The sequence below is a fragment of the Colletes latitarsis genome, chromosome 7, assembly GCF_051014445.1.
Source record: "Colletes latitarsis isolate SP2378_abdomen chromosome 7, iyColLati1, whole genome shotgun sequence".
In the NCBI taxonomy this organism is placed as follows: domain Eukaryota; kingdom Metazoa; phylum Arthropoda; class Insecta; order Hymenoptera; family Colletidae; genus Colletes; species Colletes latitarsis.
The window spans coordinates 13,963,312-13,989,763 of record NC_135140.1 but is presented as its reverse complement, the minus strand read 5'-3'; the positions used below and the strand labels follow the sequence as shown (position 1 = coordinate 13,989,763).

General features: G+C 36.7%; 1 protein-coding gene across 3 annotated transcripts; it reads right to left on the bottom strand.

Annotated features, from left to right (window-relative positions):
- Positions 1 to 49: 49 nt before the first annotated feature.
- LOC143344151 (pancreatic triacylglycerol lipase) lies at positions 50 to 24,985 on the bottom strand. Of its 3 annotated transcripts, XR_013080070.1 has the most exons (11): positions 24,675 to 24,985; positions 10,084 to 10,238; positions 9,506 to 9,660; positions 9,238 to 9,357; positions 7,921 to 8,067; positions 5,235 to 5,463; positions 4,428 to 4,859; positions 3,724 to 3,850; positions 2,819 to 3,034; positions 935 to 1,192; positions 50 to 882 (listed from the first exon to the last, which is right to left on the bottom strand). XR_013080070.1 is itself a non-coding variant. In XM_076769911.1 (10 exons), coding segments are annotated over exons 1-10 (1,686 nt in total). In that variant the 5' UTR covers positions 24,677 to 24,985; the 3' UTR covers positions 50 to 1,089. The 3 variants fall into 3 exon arrangements, 2 of the variants coding, with proteins under 2 accessions (XP_076626026.1, XP_076626027.1); XM_076769911.1 differs by having other exon boundaries at positions 50 to 1,192; XM_076769912.1 differs by having other exon boundaries at positions 50 to 1,192; positions 4,428 to 4,850.
- Between the last annotated feature and the right edge of the window lie 1,467 nt (positions 24,986 to 26,452).

The following is a 26,452-nucleotide window of genomic DNA, read 5'->3' as shown; positions in this document are numbered from 1 at the left end:
AAAGTATGCAGTGCAACAAGGTATTGATTATTTGTTTACAGCCGTTGTTTTATTCCTGTTTTGTACAATTTCAAATCAAACGTTACCAGTAAATTATGTATTAAATATAATATTTAAATTATACAACAAAAAAGAAAAAAAATATCACAAACTATTGTCGCAATTATGCCGCAACAGACATTGTTTTCGTGTAAATAACGTACAAAAATTAGTATAGCAATTTTTGCCAGTAACCATTGATAATCGCTCGCAAAACACTTGTTTTTACACTAACTCTAGCATTATCTTAGTTACAAGTACCCAATTTTATATACAAGATGTACAAAGTAATCGATCATATTAATACTGCTGCAGATACACGCCTATTCCACACATCACACTTCGATCTATGATAACGTTGTTTTCTCGAGAATACATATATCCGAATAGTCTTTTAAAATGGCGAAATTCTGTAAAAGATTGCTACCTTTATTTCTCATTTTTGTACGGAAAGATTTCTATGGCATTTGGATATAATTACTCGAAACATTACAATGTATAATTTTTCGTAATTTTGTTTTAAAAATTTTTTGACGACTCCATGTACATGTAGGAGAGGTTTTACAACGTACTTTTTTCATACAAAAGATACTCTCGACAGTTTTTCTCTTTTGCAATACTCTTGATTACATTACCTAGCAGGTCGGAAACTAAAAAAAGTCTCAAACTCAGTTTCGTTATTATTAATTTTCGGTACTATTTTGGTCCGTAGAATCGCCATCTAAAACGATGATCATTAATAGCCGAACACTCTGTATCTATATCATATAATTATAATCAAGGTAAATATTTTTCCCAAACGAACTTTTATCAGAAGCACGTTCTTTGAAATGAGCATAGACACTTCCGCGTTTTGAATAATCGTCCGATTTGTAAATAGATATAAAATTGTCACATTCATTATCTACGTGTTAAATTTGTCTGGATAAACTCTATACAATGTTCGTTATCCTGCTACAAGCGTTTAATTATCATACTTTCTACAGGAACAGCATTAAGTACCTTGAGCTAATAATCAATACCACTGTTTAGTAAATTCAAGGTGCTGTGTTAGCAATTATCGATGAACGATGCTGTGGATCCACTAGCAATTTCTGCATACTCTTGTCTGCTCGCCGAGCAAAGTTTACTGGTGAAATCTGCCTCTCTTTTCCTGCACGTACAAAATAACACAGGTAAAATTATACTAACTAATTCGCATAGATACACATGCAACAGAAGCAATATACAGGGTGTTTGGCCAACCCTAGGAAAAATTTTAATGGGGGATTCTAGATGCCAAAATAAGACGAAAATCAAGAATATCAATTTGTCGATGGAGGCTTCGTTAAAAAGTTATTAACAATTAAATTCAAGAATTTTAAATCGTTCTGGAAAAATTATTTTCGGTTGCGGGGGTCAATTATAATCATTTTTGGTGAATACACATACCCTCGAAATCCTAACCACTTTCGAGAAAAAAATTCGAGTAGATACTGAAATTTTTAGACGAAATTAAAAAATTTCAAATCGTACTAAAAAAATTATAGTTAGTTACAGAGGTTAATTATAAGCATTTTTTGTCATTACACATACCCCCGAAATCCTACGTATTTTCGAGAAAAAAATTCCTTACCGAAAATCTAATTTGGCGCCTAAATTTTTCGACAAAAAAAAAATTTCAAATCGTTCTGAAAAAATTATATTCAATTACAGGGGTTAATTACAAGCATTTTTGGACATTACACACACCCCCGAAATCCTACGCATTTTCGAGAAAAAAATTCCTTACCGAAAATTAATTTGGCGCCTAAATTCGACGAAAAAAAAAATTTCAAATCGTTCTGAAAAAATTATTTTCGGTTGCGGGGGTCAATTACAATCAGTTTAGGTCATTACACATACCCCCGAAATCCTACGCACTTTCGAGAAAAAAATTCGAGAATGTGTGAATTTTTTCGACGGAAAAAAAAAATTTCAAATCGTTTTGGAAAAATTATTTTCGGTTGCGGGGGTCAATTACAATAATTTTTGGTGAATAGACATACCCCCGAAATCTTACGCATTTTCGAGAAAAAAATTCAGTAAGGGCCGAACTTTAAACGTTAATAACTTTTTAACAAAGCCTCTGTCAACAAATTGGTATTCTTGCCGCCATTACAATTTTTCCCAGGGGTGGCCGAACACCCTGTACATGTATCTATATACATATGTATCTGTAATAGGAATATTGTGTAAACCATCAGTGTTATTTAAAATGATGAGCAATAGAAATTGTTTTTAATATTGTGTTTGAAATTCTTTAGGTATACAGAGTGTCTCGTGCAACTGGACTGAACTTTTCGACATTGGATGGTTGTACGTCGCCACACGGATAAAGGACATATTTTTAGTAACAGTATCATAGTTATTCATATACAAAGAATCACATTTAAAAACTGTATTAATTGTAGCATGATCTTACAATTTTGTAGAAAGAATTGCGTTCAATCTAGTGACCTACCCTCTACCTGGAAGGGTGTAGTCAATTTTTATAATGCAACAGTATCATTGATATTCATATACAAAGAATCACATTTAAAAACTGTATTAATTGTAGCATGATCTTACAATTTTGTAGAAAGAATTGATCTTACATCAACCTAGGGACTTACCCTCTACCTGGAAGGGTGTAGTCAATTTTTATAATGCAACAGTATCATTGTTATTCATACACAAAGAATCACATTTAAAAACTGTATTAATTGTAGCATGATCTTACAATTTTGTAGAAAGAATTGCGTTCAATCTAGGGACTTACCCTCTACCTGGAAGCTCCATGACATCGACGGTGACGCTGTTCACGTAAAGCCGATCGTTGCACCAAAAGAAGCACAGTGATCGCGGCTGCAGCACGTCCATGTCGTACATCCATGAAAGTTCAACTCGTCTAATTTTTCCAATTTCTCCGTTTGCACCAGCTGGATGCGCGACGACCATTCGCACCGTCGATCCGTGTTCCAATTTCATGTAACCGCTATAAGTAATGAGCGAAAGAAACGATAAAATTTGTTTTCGAAAGTATCGCTTACTGTAGGCGCGCGTTTATGATCACTTTGCAACCAGACACGCAACGTTATTTAACTCTTTGCGGCACGGGATTTCAGATAATAAAATGGACCCATGTTGCATAGAAATTTTATTGCGTTTTAAATTAAACAAAAGTGGTATGAAGGTATCACATAATGTAAAAACATAAAAAAATAGAAAACCAGGAAAAAAAGATTGTCGCGATAAACCTTCCGCTTGAATAAATCCCAGCGTGCCCCAAAGAGTTAGAAAATGAAATCGTGGTGTTTAGAATATGGGGAAATTGTGAAATATGAATCGTGTTTCTTTTTTTTTTTGTTTTTAAGCTGAATAGATAGAAAACAATTTATTTTTAATTAGCAAGGGAACCCACAACATTCTTTCCTAAATCACTGAAACAATGACGATCAAATTTTTACCGAGTACGCTGCTATTAATTAATTGTTAAATAAATTGAGTACACGATTTTCTCTATAAAAGATTTAGAAAAAAGAAGTTTGAAAACTATTAAACGTTTATTAAACTACGTAGAAAGATTTATATTATTGTTTCTATGAAAATGGAAAAATTTGCTCGTGCATCTGCAGAGTGTGAAAACTATTTAGACTATTGTATAAAGTCGGAAGAAAAAGTTACCTCGGAGTGAGATCGACGTCGCGCATTATACCATTTTCGGCGCGAAGAGTGACTTTCATGAAACCTTGAACCCAGCTTTCTGCGGTAGGTGGACGTGCAAGGTTGATAGTAATTCGATAATGTCTCCCTGAAAAAGATCAGATACACGATTGTAATAAAAAACATATAAAATTGCAAGTAATCGTTAATATTGACAGACTAGCGTCACAGATAACGACCAATAACGTTTTATCCGGTTACAATTTTTATTTTGATAAATTATTTGAAAAAAATACGCCTATGTGTCATCCATAAATTGCGTGGGTATTAATCGTACGGCGAAATTGCCGTTATAAGTTTCTAATCGATACGAATGTAGGACAGCTTTAAATTAGCGTCGAGACGTATCGCGATTTTCTTTGCGACGATAAGACGGTGAAAGTAGTCTGTCGCAATTCATGACGATGAAATAATTGCAAGATACTCGTGGAAATCGAAAGAATCGTAAAAAACGAGAAACTGTTGGACAGTATTTAAAACAGAATGAGGGTAGAATAATATATGTAATACGTTTTTGTCAAACTCCCAATCATTTTATAGAAAAGCATTATTATTGGTTCAATTTTGCTCTTAACAGTGTATTATATTTTAATAATATTTTAATTACAATTTTTGTAGGTGAAAAAGTAAGAAATGGAAGAGCAGAACATATAGTCGCTACTCACTGCAATAGGGGTCATCTTTGCCAGTGGAGAAGAAGAATTTCGAGCCCAGCAACGACAGGACATCGTGCCCCATCGCCTGCCGTCTGACCAGCGCAGGACTACTGTCCGCATGGTATCCCATTACGCCACAACTGAGACTATTGTTGCTCTTGCAAGAGAAACATTCGCCTCTTAGAAAGCTGGCGTAACTGGAGCATTCGTGCGCTACATACTGGCACCTAGAGTTTATGCTCTCGATGAACAGTTTTATGGCACGCACGTGATTGCATGCCACTAACACCCTCGATGCTTCTTCCAGGCCCTCCCTGATCAGCGTCAAAGGCAAGGAAGGTGTAGTTTCGCTCAAGTCTGTACAACCTGGCTGTTCTTTGCCGTTGTTCGGATAGAAGTCTAGATGACCGCACGGCTGGCTCATCCCGTATCCTGGAAGTCCTTATCGTATACTAAATTAGTTTGGATGTGCGTTGAGACTTGTCTGACCTCTTTCCTCTTAGTTTACAGTAAGTAACTTTAACCCTTTAACAGCCTAAGAAATTACAAAATGTGGAAAAGAGATGCCTATCTGTCTCATCGTAGTTAAACTTAAAAGTATATGTATCGGTATCCTTGAGACCAAGTTATATATTACATATTTACTTCAGGAAGGAGAATAACAATGCAAGCAGGTCAAGAAGATGGCACATCTCATTAAACATCAATTTTACTTGTACCCGTACTTCCCGGTGACTAGATTTGTTTATTCAGCTTATTACTTTCAAGAAGTCTTGTAATTTGTCAGGCTGTTCCGTTCACGAATGGCCTTCTTACCTAGGAAAAAGATGCTTTTACCATCGGTGTGAATGACGTCGACCAGCTTCGCGTCGGTGTAATCGAGTCTCAGATGACTCGGCATTCCTTGGAAGTAGGGCTCGGCAGGATCCAAACCTGTGATGCGGCCAATATTTCCACTTAATCTTTCACCGGCATAACCAGCTGTGTGCGCCCCTAAACTGTGCCCGATTAAGTGCACATCGTTCGGATCCAGTCTATAATTTGTCTGTTTCATAGGGGGACAATCATTTTTATTGTTTTTCTCAGCTACCTTTCAGGCAGAAATTCGTCGAACTTGCTAGCAATTATCAATACATTCCGATCAATCGAATAACCGTTCGAATGCATGACATACTCAATTCTCAAGAAATTAAATCGATAGTGTTTTGCAATAATCATTCACATCAATTTTGTTCCATGATAAATGAATCTTTAAAGTTATTTGGTTTGCATTTGTTCCTTTGTCAAGTCCAGGTAGACGATAACAATGATGATAGAATTTTTTACCCATACATACAGGGTGTTCGGCCACCCCTGGGAAAAATTTTAATGGAAGATTCTAGGGGCCAAAATAAGACGAAAATCAAGAATAGCAATTTGTCGATTGAGGCTTCGTTAAAAACTTATTAACGTTTAAAGTTTCCGCCTGAGATAGTGGTTCTCACTCAGCATGAGAAACTCTACTCAGTGACGAATCGACAGCCATACAGTTTTCTGAGTGAGAACCACTATCACGCGTACACAGCTGTTCTACAGACGGAACTTTAAACGTTAATAACTTTTTAACGAAGCCTCCATCAACAAATTGATATTCTTGATTTTCGTCTTATTTTGGCCCCTAGAATCTCTCATTATAATTTTTTCCAAGGGTGATCGAACACCCTGTACAATCGTATACGAGGCCTACATATAGTACATTATATATTATTATAGTATAGTACACTATTATCAAATGTTCTGTTTTCTAACCATAATAAATACGAATAATATCTAATTTTCTATTACATCTTTAACTAGTACAATCTGACAAAATTCAAGGATCAATTTTGCGATTCACGTTGAAATTAGTTATTAGCGATAGTTCTATAGGTCGTTACGTTAAATAATTCGAAAAAATGTGAGGATTTCCGATATGTGTTAATAATTATTTAATTACGAACGTAGTGGTTATAAAAGGTGTCCTCGAATCTTGTTCTCTCTCTTTCTCTTTGTTGCACACTATTGCCTTCTCTTTTCTATCTCGCTGTCTTCACCAGGAGGTGGCGACACAATTATGATCTAAAAAGAGCGGGCAAAACTCTCGACAAACTTGGGCGTTCTGCCGTAGATGGCGATGCAGTCGAACGAGAAAGAGAGAGAAAGAGAATTATTAATTAATATCGATTAAGAGAATCATCGTTTCCAGTGATCGTTTATATCTAATTAATTACGTGATGTGTGGAAAAGTGGTCGAAGAATTTGATTAGAAATTAATTAGTTTTGAGTAATATTTAGATCGGTTATAAGGTACTACAGAAGAAGAAATTAATGGAAAAGTAACGAAAGGTGAGAAATCTTTAAGAGCTCATACATCCAATAATTGTTTGTATTAATTTCATAAAAAATCGGTAGAAAAATGATCGAGGAATGTTATCAGGGGACTTGGGACTTTATAAAAAAATCGTAAGAGTGCATGTATAAATGCAAAAATCAAGGTTACGTATTTTTCTACGAAAGTTTTTTCGTAACAAATAAATTTCATTAAAAATCGTTGGAGTGGATAAATGATTGAAATGTAGTAACCATGAATGATGCAGTTGAATGAATTGATGCAAAAATGACTAATAAATAACGACTATATAATTCGGGATGCTGTGTAGTATTCTAATAGAAAGCCATGCAATTTGGTACTATCAATTCGTATACGAAGCAATTTAATGCTACTTAATTTTTCGTAACCGAAATCAACAAGTTAAAAATAGAAAGTGCAGTACTAATTAGCAAAGAGAATAAAGTAAAAATTTAGTTTGAAACACGAATTACTTTTCATTATTCGATAGATTTCTAAAAATATCATAAACTATAAATTGGCCAATGTAAAACAGTAAAGGGAAGTTTACTAAAACAACGTTGATCCGCGTACTTAGTTTAAAATATGTGTTCTTCGATACTCTGATTTTAACTTCGTGTATTAAACCAATTTTCTTTTTTATTATCGAAATGTTAATAAACAAAGTTTAGATACAATATAATCTCATAAAAAATTTATATAGGAAAGTTATAAGAGAGGTATTCGACATCGCGGTTAGTAAGGTTAGAAAGACATTGTCCCAGGCTAAATCGTTTGTAGGGAAACGTTTATAGGGAGTAGGATTTCGGTGTCTTGCAATTTATAGTCTTTTTTTTAAACGCCGTGGAGGTAGTAGCGAGTGGTATCTACTATCTAAAAATGAAGTCGAATGATTTTAAAGTTCACGACGAAAATTTAGAACAGTTCAAAATGTGTCGAGGAATGCAGTGTCGCCACCTATGAGTCTTTCCCGCGCGAGAACTAGAACGTTCGCAGTACTCAATAGTGTTACATGCCTTTTTCATTTTCTAGAAGTTACACTATGTAGTCTTAAAGTAATAATAAGTCTATGAATTCGTGTTAATAGTGGTCTTACCCAAACCATAACAGACTGAAACTTGAATAGATTTTTACCTGTAAATGCTTGATCAGATGGGCTATTTCGAGGCCTACGAGTCTGGTGTTGGCGGTCGCCTGGGTATAGAGTGGCAGGCTACCTCCGGCCCAGTCGACGACGATGACGTTGTAATCGTCGTGGTTCAGTAACTCATTCCTCATCTCCTACGATTAACGAAAATTCAGGTGACCATCTTGACAAAGATACCGATCACACAAGATATTATTTACAAAGAAGGTCTTCGACAATTTTTGAGCTTCACTGTTAATTGTACAGGGCGATTCATCTAACTGGGCGACACTAAATTGTTCACGAGAGCTGCTTGTTCTGTGAAAAGATTTACCAGTCTTAGGTTGTGCGTCTGACTTAAACAGTCACTGAGATATTAAGTTACATATACGTGTATATATAGTATGTTTTATGTAAAATGACGCATTACGCGACACTAGGTTTGGCAACGGTACAATGCTTGTCTATGATCAGAACAGCCACAACTTTATAGAGATTGGAAAGATTGAAGACCCTCTGTAATCTCGGGGAGGGGCCCTATCGAATGGGCCTGGTTTAGCCGGTAAAGTAGATTTCCTGTTTGTTATAAACCTGCAAATATCTCGATAACTATGCGAAATATGGCAAAATATCAAGAGACCTTTTTTGTAGAAAATTAAATTTCCTATAAAAAACATTAAAGCCTTTGCGTTCCCCAATCATTATTTCGGGAGGGGGGCAGTTGTTCTGCAACTTCACCGAAATATAAATATATTCGGAAACAGTGCGGCCGATAAAAAAATGTCATAGGACATAAATTGTTGGAAATTTAATTTTCTACAAAAAAGGCCTCTTGATATTTTGCCATATTTCGCATAGTTACCGAGATATTTGCAGGTTTATAAAAAACAAGAAATCTACTTTACCGGCTAAACCAGGCCCATTCGATACCTGTGATATACATTTGTTTTCTTAAAATGGACCTCAAGAACACAAATTTAACCGCGAAACAAGAGACCATGGAAATCGTAATTTCTATCCTGCTATTCGATGCAGTTCTTTGATCTGTTCAAAACGATATCACGGTACTTATGTCCTAAGTCTAATGGTTCAAGGGTTGTGTCATTCCAAGTTTACTAACTTATATCGATTTATCTCTGTTCATTTTCGTTGAGACGTCAGTGTCTACTATTACTTATTACATGTTTCCTGAACGAATGGTTGGAATAATTTCGCAATGGCCTTAAGCAGTCAGTTTATTTTTAATCGAATACAGTATCTACCTGGCTGTAACAATCGAGAATTAAACACGTACAAGATTAGTGTTAGAGAATCATTGGGCTTACCTTGACCCAATTACTAAGAGGAGTATCTATAAAACCATGTATGATGAATTTTGTTTTCCTTTTTGGATTAAAGTAGGATCGTTTTATAGACTTATCCTTAGCGACTACTAGCACCTGGCCCTGAAACAGAAACGAATAAACTAAAAAGTAACAGACGATGACTCATCGAGCGACAAATATCAATATGTTGAACCACCGATCGATAGAAATATTAAAAAAAAAAATCTCTTTCGACACCACATTGTCATTGTAAACCTGATATACTCACTTCCGTGGGATTTTCTTTCGTGTACAAGATAAACCTTGTATTGATAACTTCTCGTGGTAGAGGGAACACGTTCAGTGGTCTGTGGATGAGGTGGTACCAGCTCCTGGTTATATTCAAACAGCCTAGCTCGTCGTAGCAACGCGTCTCGTTCTCGACTAACAATGAAAACATACTCGAGTATGAATTACGAAATTCTGAAACGTTCATCCGGTTCGTAGGTACATTGATATTGCAATGAAATGCTCTTTCAACGAATTTAATCCTTCCTTCTTGCTTTGAACCTTCAGTTTGGCGTTTCATAAAGAAACGCTGATCGTTACAGAGCATTCATAAGCGTACCGTTAATGAAAACTTGTGACTCAGATATTCGTTAACGCGTAACAAAATGGCTGCAATTCGATAATCCCGGATAAGTAGGTAACGTGTTCGTACAAGCACTGTCGCGTAAGTGAAATAGATTTTATGTAATTTTATTCGAGAGTTCAAGTATTACAATCTTTATTTACTTGTTTTATTCGTTGGGGCGTGACTCTGTTAGTCTAGCTATTATTTAAAATATAGTTATCTGTGATAATTACATGGCAACCAAGGAATGTTGACCTCGATACGATCGCTTCGCGCCCATTGCCAAGGGTCTAGGATTCCGGCGGAACAGATAACAGGAGTCAATGCGACGAGTAACAGGATCGATGGCCCCTCGCCCTCAGTAACTCCTTGCTTCTTCCTCCTCATCCTGCAACGTGACAAGAAAAGCTAAAAACAGACAAAGTTGGCGAGAACAAACATTCAGTTAATTTCAATAGTAGCTAACAGAACGAGTAATTGTTTGTACAGCACACGGTGTTAACGTTTTCTCTGAAAATTTCTTTACAAACCGAAGTAACGCATTAACACTTTGACGACCATTCTCACGTATACGTGACTTTACTGTTTCGATTCAAACATCACCATCCAGTCAACTTATTACGTTTGTACAAACATTGTACATCGTATGTTCGTTGTATCTCTACATTAGTAATAATTTTGATTTACAGTGCCAGTGTAGAAAGTTGTTTGAAACTGTTTGTATGAAATCGACAAAATAATTTTACACGAATTTTTTTCTCGAAACTGGTTAGGATTTCAGGGGTATGTCTATTCACCAAAAATGATTGTAATTGACCATCCTAGCTAGAAATAATTTTTTTAGAACGATTTGAAATTTTTTTTTTTTCTTTGAAAAATTTATACAATCATTGAATTTTTTTCTCGAAACTGGTTAGGATTTCGAGGATATGTCTATTCACCAAAAATGATTGTAATTCACCTCCCTAGCTAGAAATAATTTTTTTAGAACGATTTGAAATTTTTTTTTTCGTCGAAAAATTTAGGCACCTACCCGAATTTTTTCCTCGAAAGTGGATAGGATTTAGGGGGTATGAGTAATGACCAAAAATGATTGTAATCGACCCCTGCAACTAAAAATAATTTTTCCAGAACGATTTGAAATCTTTTAATAACTTTTTAACGAAACCCTAATCAACAAATTGGTATTCCCGATTTTTGTTCTATTTGGGCCTCTAGAATCTCCCGTTAAAAATTTTCCCAGGTTTGGTAACACCCTGTATATTTTCACAGCTGACACATCGAGTCTCGTTCGTAAATAATTTTCTTTGTTTCCGTGCAATTGTATTTCTTTGGTGTACCGTAAAATATGGAAGATCAGAAGCTGCATTTTCGACATATTTCGCTTGTTTGTTACCAGAATGGTAAGAATGCTGTTCGAGCAAGAATTAAATTAAAGAAAAACCGCTAGATTACAGCGTCTGTGTTTACGCGTGCCAACGCGATGCCGAGTTTCGTTACGTAAAATCCAGTTTAATGTTTTGTGGGGCAACGCGCGGTGCCCGGGGATCGCCTTTTCGAAAATGCTTTCATTACTGCTGGACAATTTATTCGCAAGAATGGAAGAAAGAGAAAGAAGCGTTTAAGAGACGCCCGAAAACCGGTACCGCTCCGCTCGCATTTCACCCTGGCTTCTGGATATTAAATAATTATTATTTCGAAAGCGAGAGTGTAACTACGGCGCCAGCATTGCTCCGTCGATGTTACGCCGTGGTTAGTAACAAGAAACCATAAACAGTCGAAGCAAGATTAACGAAGTCTCTTCCAGGCTGTCGTAACTTTAGCTAAAATAACATTTTGCTACGGATCATCTGTGAAATTAAACAAAAATATTAGGAATCTCCACTGTTAAATATCAGATCGTTATTATTTGCTACACCGAATTGCCTGAATTTTACGTAATTATCGAATATTTCTATTTAGTCACACGGTTGGTTGAATTCAACTCGAGTATTCGAGAACTTTTGTCATTCAAATTTCCTGTGATACAATTCAGATAACATTTTTATGAGTAATAACTAACGATTCTGTAGCGATCTATAAATTAGCTCATCTTTGATGCAGAGGAATCTACTTAGAGACCAGTTATTATACAGGGTGTTCGAATATCCCTGGAAAAATTGTAATGGGAGATTCTAGAGGCCAAAATAGGATAAAAATCAAGAATACCAATTTGTTGATGGAGGCTTCGTTAAAAAGTTATTAACGTTTAAAGTTCCAATCGTATTAAATTTTTTTCTCGAAAACGCGCAGGATTTCGGGGGTATGTCTATTCACCAAAAATTATTGTAATTGACCTCCCTAGCTAGAAATAATTTTTTTAGAACGATTTGAAATTTTTTAATTTTCTCCAAAAATTTATCTACTCATTGAATTTTTTTCTCGAAACTGGTTAGGATTTCGAGGGTATGTTTAATCACCAAAAATGATTGTAATTAACCCCTGTAACTAAATACAATTTTTTTAATATGATTTGAAATTTTTTAATTTCGTCTAAAAATTTCAGTATTTACTCGAATTTTTTTCTCGAAAGTGGATAAAATTTCGGGGATATGTCTATTCACCAAAAATGATTATAATCGATTCCTGCAAACGAAAATAATTTTTCCAGAACGATTTGAAATTTTTGAATTTAATTGATAATAACTTTTTAACGAAGCCTCCATCGACAAATTGGTATTCTTGATTTTCGTCTTATTTTGGCCTCTAGAATCCCTCATTACAATTTTTCCCAGGGGTGGTCGAACCCCCTGTATGTTTAAGTATATCCATTATCGAAGGAACGCGAATCATCCGCGTCTTCGAAGTTACAAAAGTGTACATTTCATAGTTCGACGCTCTTCGCAGTACAGGATTTAACGATTCAAGGATGACTTGGTTAACATCTAGAATACAAAAGATCGGATTATTGCTGTTGCTAGCTAAAGAAACGGACACAGTCGATCTATCCTATCGTTAATTTACCAAGGCTGTTTTACCGATACTTAAACAAACATTTCCACAACGTTCGAATACGTATCTTCTTTGAAAATGGAATTTCTTTAAATGCACAAACTATCGATGTTTTTATAGTAACCGTTTACCGATTAAATTACATATTCCGGCGTTGACCTCCTTTTAATTTTTTTGTTCAGCTTTCGGACGTATTTTATTATGTTACCACGTATACTAATACAATCGAAAGTTCGTAATCGTACTGCTATAAGAGCTATTTTAGGTGACTATTAGAACTGGTTCCACCGTCAGTTTTCTCGCAGAATTTTTCATTGAAAATCAGGTCGTCTCGATCGGCCTTCTATAAAGAATCGGTGACGCTTAAATCTTTTTTCTGAAACGACATACAGCTACGAGCCTAATAACGAGATTAGAGATTAGAGAGTGTTCGAAGAAAATTATCCATCTGGTAATATTCGCGTAATGGGGTTTCCTATAAATAGAACTTTGAATCGAAATAAAATAAAAATCGAGGACAAAACCAAATTTCGTTTATTCTGGCTAGACTGCAATTCTGTTTATGATGCATATAATATTCGGGGATTCCCCTAACTAACATTTATGTGTTCAACTGTTTTTCACATTTTTTCGCTTAGTAAGTATTAGATGAGCATAGTTTTATCACACTATTTCATTAATTTATCGATCTGGAAAAATGGAATCTCAAAGAAAGTAAACAATGGAGATACGAAAATTAGTAATTTTCCATTATAATAAAGGCAAATTTCAACGTGAAATTGCACGAATTACAAATAGAAGTAGAACTACAGTAGAATACATTCTTAAAAGATATAAAAAATAAGGAAATTACTAATCTCCATTGTTATTTGTTTCTTTTTGAGATTCCATTTTTCCAAATCGATAAATTAACGAAATAGTGTGATGAAACTCATCTAATGCTTACTAAGCGAAAAAATATGAAAAACAGTTGAACGCACATATAATCCCCGAATATTATTCGATTTTTAAGATATCATTACATATATTTGCTAATATTTGGGTTCCTTTTTATATGGAAACAAGTAACAATAGAGATGACACATTATTACGTTAATTACAATAATGTCATGTTCACATAATGCATATTTTGGCCAAAATTAAGAAACCAAATATGGCGGACGATTTTCACTGCGAGCCACTGTATAAAGTTTGAGTCGAACGAGAATTTGAAAGCGTCGAACGACTCTCTGTACCTCTCATCGACAACTTGCTAGCTGATAATTGAAAGTTCTATCGCTGTTATTGAGAAACCCGTTGTGCCATGATGTTTGGTAGTCGTTGATCGACGATTCGCGTGACACGTCCTGATCGTTGACGTTTCAGAGCTACCGACACGCTTATGCGTGTACCCGGTAACACCGAGGGCCTGGGTACACGATTGCGGCCTAAATTCGACGTCCTTCCCTCCGGCAATGCTGTTCCACTTCCTGCACACGCCTCTCTCTTCCTTTAAAACGACTGGATCTTTTTTTTCTTTGAACTTCCTCTCCCTTTGCCGGCTTTCCTCTTTCTTGTTTTCATCGGGCAGGAATGCGTCAGCGCGGGAAGAAAGTCGTCTAAACGGAACGCGGGGAAAGTAGACGCGCGGCGTAGGGTCGGGACGTCTTGTTGTTGCTTTTACTCCGCGCACGAGGATCTTCCTGTTCTTAATAAATCCTCTAATTTGATCGTCTTATATATCTACTTGTTTCAGGTTCGAAAATCTCGTTCACCCTTCTACGGGACAATGGAACATTTCGACTTTCGATGGAAAGGTAAACAAATATACAGGGTGTTCGGCAACCCGTGGGAAAAATTTTAATGGGGGATTCTAGAGGCCAAAATAAAACGAAAATCAAGAATACCAATTTGTCGATGGAGGCTTCGTTAAAAAGTTATTAACAATTAAATTCAAAAATTTCAAATCGTTCTGGAAAAATTATTTTCGGTTGCGGGGGTCAATTAGGATCATTTTCGGTCAATACACATACCTCTGAATTTCTACACACTTTCGAGAAAAAAATTCGAGTAGGTGGACAACTTGCCGTTCTACAGCCGGAACTTTGAGTGTTAATAACTTTTTAACGAAGCTTCAATCAACAAATTGGTATTCTTGATTTTCGTCTTATTTTGGCTTCTAGAATCCTTCATTATAATTTTTGCCATGGGTGGCCGAACACCCTGTATAATTTCTAATTAATTAGATATTTCTAAAATATGTAATTCGATCTTGTATATTTGCTTGTTTCAGGTTCTAAAATCTCATTTGCTCTTCTACGGGACAATGGAACATTTCGACTTCCGATGGAAAGGTAAACAAATATATAATTTCTAATTAATTAGATATTTCTAAAATATCTAATTCGATCACCTTGTATATTTGCTTGCTTCAGATTCTAAAATCTCATTTGCTCTTCTACGGGACAATGGAACATTTCGACTTCCGATGGAAAGGTAAACAAATATATAATTTCTAATTAATTAGATATTTCTAAAATATCTAATTCGATCACCTTGTATATTTGCTTGCTTCAGATTCTAAAATCTCATTTGCTCTTCTACGGGACAATGGAACATTTCGACTTCCGATGGAAAGGTAAACAAATATATAATTATACATTTAAATCTTATTTTTTTATTCTCTACAGTTAAAATCAGATTTTTCCTCCGAAATTCTGGTTACAAGTACCTCGTTGTGCGATAGATTACGCAAACAGTAATTGTTCGAAATTAGATTGCGTGATCGACAGAGTCAATAGCACGGAAACGTTCTTCTTCGAGCAACTCCGATTTCTCCAAGTAAAATTCATCGGATTATCCACGAGAACAATACTTTCTGGACATTTGGATAGTTACTTAGAAATGCACGAGTTCTATTCATTTTCTTTAATGTCTCGCAGTTAGAATTCATTTCTTTTTTAACTACCAGGTGAAAACTTATGCGATCAATATTGATCAACGCGTAAAAGCGACACGAGACCAACGATGGATAAACGAACATTCTAAAAGCATCTAATTCGGTTTGTATAATGCGTCTAAAATTGTAAGAATTGCAGAGAAAGCCGCAATTTTTGTTTATACAGGGTGATCGGTCACATCTGGGAAAAATTGTAAAGAGGGATTCTAGAGGCCAAAATAAGACGAAAATCAAGAATACAAATTTGTTGATGGAGGCTTCGTTAAAAAGTTAATAACGTTTAAAATTCCACCCGTACTGAATTTTTTTCTCGAAAATGCGCAAGATTTCAGGGGTATGTCTATTCACCAAAAATTATTGTAATTGACCCCCGCAACCGAAAATAATTTTTCCAAAACGATTTGAAATTTTTTTTTTTCGTCGAGGCACCTAATTAGATTTTCAGTAATGATTTTTTTTCTCGAAAATGCACAGGATTTCGTGGGTATGCGTAATGACCAAAAATGATTGTAATTAACCCCTGTAACTAAATATAATTTTTTTAGTATGATTTGAAATATTTTAATTTCGTCTAAAAATTTCAGTATCTACTCGAATTTTTTTCTCGAAAGTGGATAGGATTTCGGGGGTATGTCTATTCACCAAAAATGATTGTAATCAACCCCTGCAAACGAAAATAATTTTTCCAGAACGATTTGAAATTCTTGAATTTAATTATTAATAATTTTTTAACGAAGCCTCCATCGACAAATTGATATTCTTGATTTTCGTCTTGTTTTGGCCTCTAGAATCTCCCATTAAAATTTTTCCCAGGAGTAGCCGAACACCCTGTATAGATTCAACCGTCGGGAAAGTAACACGGTTCTCTCTCGCTTTCTGCTCGAGCGTAGAGTAACTAGCAAACGTTGAAATATTCGGGCACGATGGTGTCACGTAACTCCGTTCACTATACGCATAAAACCGTGGTTTTTTTCAAAAGAGGGAATCGTCGAGCTATCCCGATGACCTAATCCCGCTGTCCATCGCGCAGGGAAATGCTTTCGATTTATATTTACGGTTAACGTAATCACGCCTTTCTCCTCTTTCTATGTCACACGGTTACGCAATGCACGGCCAGAAATTTGCGGTCCGCGGAATAAATTTCACCGACTCGTGTCGCGAAATACTACATGAACGATTATTCAAAGTCCATTCTATGACTCCGTGTGCCAGAAAACGTTTCTCGTACGCGGTTAAAATGGCGATTCGATATCGAGAAAAATTCATCGGGCCATCTATTCTCAATCACATTATCCCCAAGGAACAATTGTTTCAAATGGACCAGGATTTTTACAATATTAAGTTGAAGTTTCCTTTTTAATTTTGGTTTACAAAGAATTAAAAATTCTATCGTACTAGACTCTTAGGAACAAGAAGAGGGACCCTTAAACTATACGAAAATATTTTTTTAATCCATTTTTGATTATCTTTCATTAAATGGTAGTTAAGTCTTTTAATCCTATTTGACAATGTAAGTTGGTGTACAGCGTACTGAGTCTATTTCAAACAAAAAATATAGAAACTTTGAAACAGTATAGCATTTTGAAGAAAAAATTCTTATTTAATAAAAGGTAGTATAAAATAAACTAGAAAATTATTTTCATATAGTTTAAGTCTCTCTTCGCGGTCCTAGAAGTCTCTTTATTCTTTACGAACAAAATTAAAAATAAAGGCGTAAATAATTCGATACGGTGGTTTGATTGACTTACAACCGTTTATTTACTAATAAGCGTTCAATTGTGCTTATAAATCGGTGTAGAAATAGTGTTAAGGACAACGGACGCGCGGTATACGTATAAACGCGATGCTTCCGGTATCGCGTATATTCCGTGTTTCGGTTCGCACTTCCTGTACAATTAGTCACGGCAGCCGTTCAAATTAATTCGCGTTAGGGACCGCTAGAAATTTACAAAGGCGAAAAAGAACAGCTCCGTCGCGGTTCGAGCGCACATGCAGCAAGAATGTGCTTGCTGGTACGAGAAAACCGCGCTACAGATAGCGGACGATAAACGGTTTCGTTTCATAATAGCATAATCGAAACGTTTCATATTTTCGCAACAATGTTCCCAGAGAAATTTCGTTCGTACTTTCGAGCAGAGTAGAGACCGTTTGAATAGTTTTACTACACCGACCCGGTTTTTCCGTCGTCGTTTACGATCGGCCGTAAAATATTCTTCGGATCCACGGTCGCGCGTCGAGCAAAAAATTATCCCGGATAATTGGATTTAAAATGGTCTTTGTCGATGAGGCAATTCCGTCTCGCGAACGGTGAAAATGGGTCGAGACGACGATTCCACGATTCCATTGGAAATTGCTACCTTGTAGGTGGGTTACAAATTATTGAAACATTAATAAAAGTCGTTTCAAATATAGCATGCGTTGGAATATGGGAATTCCAGTATAGCGACAATCGCGCCATCTACGTTACTATACGATACATCGTATTCCGCCATCTAGGTTTCGCAAAAAAGGTGCTATGCACGTGGTCGATCTATCGGCTCAGTCTGGTTTCGGCAGCTTTACAAGTACGTCTTATTTTGTATAAATTCTATGAAAGTACAACTGTGATTTCTTCAAATATCCCAACCATCCATCAGCATGGTGGCTGGTTCTTAATTGTTCGTTTTCATAAATGGATGTCTCATGCAACTGAAAAACAAATCAGATCAGAGGTTGGTAAAATTGCAATTGCTAAGATCGGAATAGCGATGATATAGGACTTGGCCAATGATCCTGTTCCTTTTTCCTCGAGACCTTGGTCGACTAATCGACTCGCAGTTCGAAGCAACGTCAAAATCTGTTGGTGATATACATATACAGGGTGTTCAGTCACCCCTGGAAAAGATTTTAATGGGGGATTCTAGAGGCCAAAATAAGACGAATATCAAGAATACCAATTTGTCGATGAAGGCTTCGTTAAAAAGATATTAACAATTAAATTCAAAAATTTGAAATCGTTCGGGAAAAATTATTTTCAGTTGCAGGAGTCAATTACAATCATTTTTGGTCATTACACATACCCCCGAAATCCTACGCACTTTCGAGAAAAAAATTCCTTACTGAAAATCTAATTTGGCGCCTAAATTTTTCGACGAAAAAAAAAACTTTCAAATCGTTCTGGAAAAATTATTTTCGGTTGCAGGGGTCAATTACAATCATTTTTGGTCATTACACATACCCCCGAAATCCTACGCACTTTCGAGAAAAAAATTCCTTACCGAAAATCTAATTTGGCGCCTAAATTTTTCGACGAAAAAAGAAAATTTCAAATCGTTCTGGAAAAATTATTTTCGGTTGCAGGGGTCAATTACAATCATTTTTGGTGAATAGACATATCCCCGAAATCCTATGCACTTTCGAGAAAAAAATTCCTTACCGAAAATCTAATTTGGCGCCTAAATTTTTCGACGAAAAAAGAAATTTTCAAATCGTTCTGGAAAAATTATTTTCGGTTGCAAGGGTCAATTACAATCATTTTTGGTCATTACACATACCCCCGAAATCCTACGCACTTTCGAGAAAAAAATTCAGTACAGTCGGAACTGTAAACGTTAGTAACTTTTTAACGAAGCCTCCATCAACAAATTGGTATTCCTGATTTTCGTCTTATTTTGGCCTCTAGAATCCCCCATTAAAATTTTTCCCAGTGGTGGCCGAACACCCTGTATGTACATATAGAGAAAGATCGAGTGAAAGACGCAAAGCTGGTTCATTAAAAGGCGTTTCCGTCTTTGACATTTTCTCTTGGAATAATTGCGAAACGTGTGGCGTGCGCCGCTGGTTCGCTTCGTGCGCGTTTAGATTTTTCCCTCTTGAACCGTTTGATTACTTTCTAGTTCACAGGATCATCGAGATATCGCCGTACACTCGCGAACAGGTCGATCTTCGTAGGCTTGGACGAGACATTTCTTTCCAAACTCGTGAATATGCATTTCGCGGAAAGTATCAACGCCGAAAAATATCCAAATACATTACCGTCACTGAAACAAACAGGTTTTCGTTATAACGAAAAATTATAGACGTCGTATACTCACGGGGGGGGGGGGGGGGGGATATGCAGATGAGTATATGCAGCAAATGCGAAAGTAGTTGTTGCAGATGGCGTTTCTACGTAATGGTGGCTCTTCCGTTCCGTATACTTTTGCTCCCTCTATTTTTCACCGCCAGATATTACCATTTCTCACCGCCAGATCTCGTCGTTTCTCTCGCGATTCAATTATTCGTGGCGACTGCGTTTCTAATTTGTACGCACAGTTTCGTGAGACAGTGCGTGCGATTTCAAAATTTCTTGAAAAGTAATTTTTTCGACTTTAAAAGACATTCTGTACAGACGTACGTGCATTGCGTTCGTCTCGACTTACGTCACCGTTCCGGAATCAATTAATACGTAAGTGGTAGAAAATTTCGCGCTCTATCGCGATCGATTGTTTCTGACGATTTAAGATTAAACGTACGGACGCGTAATACTTCCGCGTGAAACAAACCTCCATTCGAAAACTTTCTTTTAAAAATTAGAATTTCATAAGAACGGACGGGCCAAACTTCGACGCGAGGTGGAGAAACCTCGTTAACCTCAACGAATGAGGCGTTCTTGGGACGTTTCGTAATAGATCCACCCTCGAGTATAAACCAGTTATGTCCTACGAAATAGATTCAAAGTAACGCAAAAATTCTCCAAGTCTTATCTACAAGATTAATTAGAAAATTCTAGAGATATTTCTGGTAATTTTATCAGTCTGTACTCTTGCACGATCAACAGGTTGGTTGCTGTGCGACGTACCGGCGAGTCACGCCTTTTCAACAAACAAATTTCGCAACAGCAATATTTCAATAGACACGTAAGAGAAATGTAAAAAATTTAACAGATTTGAAGTTGTCAACGATTATTCAGGTTAGATTTCACCAAATTAACTAAATCGCGAAGATACATATTTTTGCCGCGTACAGTCGGCTCTTGTTCGAGGTTATGTGATCTTTTTAAGAATCCACATTATCGGTAATAAGTAGGGAATAGAATACATTCCTAATCTACTGGACGTAATAACGATACCTCGACAGAAGTTGTATAAAATAGTAATCGATCGTAATCAATGGTTTGCAATCCAGCTAGACATGTTAAAGAAATCTCTCTTACCGTCTATACGAATAGAATTTGAATTTTCTATAAAGATGTGATACATTCTCTGTTAAAAGATCCCCCAACAAGCAAACCACCAATCGATTAATTTATTCTGATAAATAATAAGCTGCTAGTAGATACACGTGGGGCAGAAGACATCTTGGAATGTCACGTGGGCTGCTTTCTTCGTCGGTGAAATCACTTCCTTTTGGATATCCTGAATTATCGCCCGGGTTGCTCTCACTGTCGGTAAAAACATTTCCCTTGACCGTTACGAGTCATTGAATTTTTCCATTTGTTCATTCTCAAAACTGATATATAACGGTATTATAATAGATATTAAAATATAACGAAACAATCTATTAGCAAAGTAAATACATCGACAGAACCAGAGAACCGAATACGACCAAAGAGAAAATTATCTCCGGTACCATTTCTTTTTTTTTCAATCATCAACCGCCGCGCTAGGAATAATTTCAACGTCGAGGGGGCACCGCTCGAAGCGTACAAAATTTATGCCGTGAAAAAAACGAAACGCACGAAGGAACAACCAGAAACGATTCCGCTATTCTGCGAACGAACGATTCCGCGGTAGTTTTCCCAAGATCGAATAATTTTTCGCGAATGCGTTAAACGCACCGGCGAAATCGCGTGCCGCTTAAGAGCACCGAAGCGTAAAGAACATAGCCAAACTTCCTACACACCGTGAATCTTTGGCATTTTGCACGCGAAGGTCTTTTCACTCGACGGATTCCATTTCGATCGGGCGTCATCTTTTCACAAACGGACGACAGATACTAAAATCTAACGCATTCTCGATAATTTTTAAAATGCTTCCTTTTTTTAAATATCGAACGCTGTACCCTCTTTTCGAAAAATCCTCTGACGTTATAGTTGTAAAACGAATATTTTATTCGTCAAATACTCGTACATGGAATCGTAAGTTAGTTAAATATTTAGCAAAAAAAAATGATTAGGATTTCGACATTCGAATTCATTGTAGCCATTGTTATAGTACACAGTACAATCAACCCAGGAAGAGGAATTGTGCATAAATTAACACTCTATCGATTTAGAATTATACAAATTCGCATTTAACATTCAAAATCGAACATCGAGACTTCCTGTTGGCTAATCCGTCGAAAAATTTAAACGTATAACAGCGGCGTATTAAAGCACTATTTAAAGGTTTTGCGTGTCGTGAATCCAAATTATATTCGACTGTAAATAGAAATTTTAATCGTGATCGGAGTGACGACTATCTGAATAGATACATACTGTGATGGTGGCCTAACGGATCAGGATAACGATCAGGATAAATTTTCTACGAAAGCTAAATTCCAAATAAAATATTGTTATTTTATATTCATATCAGAAAGCAGGTGAATTTAAACGTACAAGGAAATAGAATTTCTATACTAAATAGCCTAATCGTTAACGACCAAACTTATTTAAGATGATAAGATATTTAATTTCATTGTTTAATTATGATTTTTTTTACTAGAAACTAAACTACCGAATAGAATAATAAAATAAGAAAAAAGAAACTACTGAATAATAGATTTGGAAAATGGCGTTCGCCATCTTGTTTAATCGCTTCAATTCCGACGAAACCGTTTCAACTTGACACGCGTATGCAATTTCATGAATCCGTTTCTAAATTAGAAGGTCAATGAGCAACATACGCCTGACTCTACAACATATTAATATAACTGATTAAGAATTCATTGCAAACGCCGCTTTCACCGTTGCATTTTACGTTCCCGACGAGACACATCTGACGACTCGGTACGCGGATTCGCGACAATAGATACATGTTTTCCAAATAAATTGCACAACCGTCGATTGTATCCAACGTGGAAGTAATAATGCCTCTCGCAATCACGATCTACAGTGATCGTACGCGAAGAGATTGGCCTTGACCATAACAATGTCAAGAAGACTCTGCGTAGTAGATTGTTGTTTCTCTTCGAATCTGACATCGATCGATATTTATTTAAATATTCAATTTTATTCATTCGGTGGGTTCGAATGTTCGGCGAATATAATACGAATAATTAACCGATAGTTTCGCTCATAAGGTTCCAATAATGGTACTCGTGCATTGAAATACATTTATTCGCAGCATTTAAATATGTACAGAATGTTTTAAATATAAACTCTCTGTTTTATACGAATCTCGTGGATGCTCAAGTGGGTAGGTTATTTCTACGAATTCGACTGACAATGAGTCACGTAAAAGAGAATGCCTGCGAGTGAGATAAAATTCAGTGTATCGATAACGATCGGCATCAAGTTACGCTCGACACGCTCGACGCTCGTTTTCAAGATTGGGTTAGGATCAGGAGGGTTAGGAAAGTGGGCAAAATTCCAACGGGGGATTCTAGAAGCCAAAATAAGACGAAAATCAAGAATACCAATTTGTCGATGAAGGCTTCGTTAAAAAGTTATTAACGTTTAAAATTCCGCCAGTACTGAATTTTTTTCTCGAAAATGCGCAAGATTTCAGGGGTATATCTATTTACCAAAAATTATTGTAAGTGACCCCCGCGACCGAAAATAATTTTTCCAGAACGATTTGAAAGTTTTCTTTTTCGTCGAAAAAAGGCGCCAAATTAGATTTTCGGTAAGGAATATTTTTCTCGAAAATGCGTAGGATTTCGGTGGTATGTGTAATGACCAAAAATGATTGTAATTGACCCCTGTAACTAAATATAATTTTTTTAGTATGATTTGAAATTTTTTAGTTTTGTCGAAAAATTTCACACCTTTTCAAATTTTTTTCTCGAAAGTGGGTAGGATTTCGAGGGTATATCTAATGACCAAAAATGATTGTAATTGACCACCGCAACGGAAAATAATTTTTTTAAAACGATTTGAAAAAATTGTTTTTCGCCGAAAAATTTAGGCACCTACCCTTGTCGATTTTTCTTAAAAATTCGTTTTTGATTATTAGTGATTTTGTTTGACGCCCTACAAAAAAGTTGTCTAATACTTTCTTGTAGATACCCATGAGCTCTACTTCCTCCAAAAATTTCATTTAAATATATTCACTATTGTAGGAATTATGGCTGTTTGAATATTGGAGAATTTTTATGGGGTTTTTCTCATTTTTCGGGTTCAAGAATCAACTTTTCGGACTTTTTGCGATTTGTACATATTCTCCATCAAAATACGCGTAGTTTGCTTTTTTAAACATCAAAATCGTCCAATCCGTTCAGGAGTTATAACGTTTTAAATATTTGCATGAAATTTCAGGGAACCATTTTTGGCCTCAAATTAGATTTTCGGTAAGGAATTTTTTTCTCGAAAGTGCGTAGGATTTCGGGGGTATGTGTAATGACCAAAAATAATTATAATCGACCCCCGCAACCAAAAATAATTTTTCCCGAACGATTTGAAATTTTTGAATTTAATTGTTAATAACCATCGACTAATTGGTATTCTCGATTTTCGTCTTATTTTACCTCTAGAATCCCCCATTAAAATTTTACCCATGTGTGGCCGAACACCCTCTATACATGTATACATTCATAAACATAATTAATATTAAAAACAAAATTAAAGATTAAGAATTCAATGTTAAAGATAATTAATGTAAACGATGATCGGTCGTGTCCGCGTTGAAAATTCGCAGTTAAAGCGAGATGTTATCGTAGTCGGGGAGACGTAGATCGAATACCGATCGCGTATGCTGATAAATAAGCGGGCAGGTTAATAAGTAAACAAGCACATACATTTTCGAAGTTTCTCTTTCATGTCACGGCCTCACGTCGCCCTCGAACGGTCCCCCATGTTTGCTGGCTGACAAACGGTAGGATCTCGGATCAAACTCGTTCGCGTGTGGTCCTCGCGAGCACTCGATCTACGGGGACGTGTCGCATCACAGTTCGATCGCTATCACCGATTCTCACACGATTCGTTTCCCGTTCACGCCGATACCTATGCGCGATCCCGCGAAAGAGCACACTGCAGGTAAACGGGTAAAACAGATTTCGAAGAAAGGAGGACGAGACACTGCGCGGTGAGAGGCCGAGGCTCGACTGAACGTCGCCGACTCCGTGATGTGCATTCCGCTCGGTCCGAAAAGTTTCGCCCACCACCAGGTGTGTGTGTTCTTCCCCCCCGTTACGCTCGTCCCGGGACAATGCGAACAATTTTCTCCGACCATCGAGAAGATAATTTCATAAGCGGTGTTTTCACTACGCCCCGGAGGGCATGGACGCGACGCGCGAAACGTGTTTTAGGGGTTAGGTTTGTTTGTTCGTTCGTTCGCGAGTGCCAAAAATCGAAAGTACGATTTTCAAGGTGGATAAGATCCGTCGTCCGGCCTTGTCCGACACCGGACGACACCCATCGCGTATGGTCAGGGCTCGAAGAAGTTTCGAAAATCATTTCTCGACGTTACGAAAAATTCGGGAATTTCCATATCGGTTCAAATGAAAATTCTTGGACACTCGTGTCTTACTCTTAGGGGTTAGGTCTGGGTTAGGTTTTCTTTGGTATTTTTTTTTTGTAAAGAAACTACGCAACTTCTTGCATCGGTGTTTTTCATGTATATTTGTCACCTTTCCAATAATATTTACTAATTTTTAGTTCGCTCGGTTTTGCTGACCGAATTTTATTTATCGATCGATATAGCAATCGATCTTCGATTTGCAGAGGTGTTTGCGGGGGGACCTAGCGACTATAAATTATGGGGTTACCGATCTTCGAGCGGTGATTTACCGGCGACGTATGAAAGCGGCTGCCAAGGTGAAAGAAACAACGCGCGTGCATAATGACAGTGAAAGGAAAGATGGCTTCGCTATTGGCGGTCGTGAGCGAAACCGGCGCTATTACGATCGCGTATTTAGCTACGCTCGTGCCAACGAAGACGGAGAACAGGAAACGTTTCCTCTCGATTCGGAAAGGTCGCGTTTTCCCGGCCGAGAAAATTACCATTGCGGAGTCGTTCGGCATGCTGCATTACAATTACACGGATCGAACGTAATTACCGTTTTCAATATAACAAAATTGTCGGTAGATTGGTCACGTACGGCTAGTCAATGTCTCGGGAATGAAAGTAAGTGCTTCCACGTTGTGACGTTGCTGTGATTCCATATGGAAGGAATGGATAGGAAATTCCTTCCAATCCGTTTGAAAAAATAATCTCCTCTTTATCGCTTATCGTTTACCATGGCGGGAAACGACTGCTGCCGCCCTCGCTCGACGCGTTTACGAATTAACTTGTAACTACTAGGGCGGTATATTTGATTTAAAAAAACATACGTACCCTTCGAAAGGGCGACAAAAATTAATTAACAATTTCGAAGGCTGTCATTATGGTTCTTGTTCCTGCAGTTTAAACTGTCAGTCGCTTATACAGGTTTTGCGTTATTAGTAATTATTGTTTCTTCAATTTTAGGGAAAGGTGAAAGTCTAGTGACTCTATGCGTGGACTCTATATCTTTGTTACGAAAGAAGCCAATTTCCTTTTTGTGTTTTTCGAACACTTCTTAATCGTTGTTTAAAA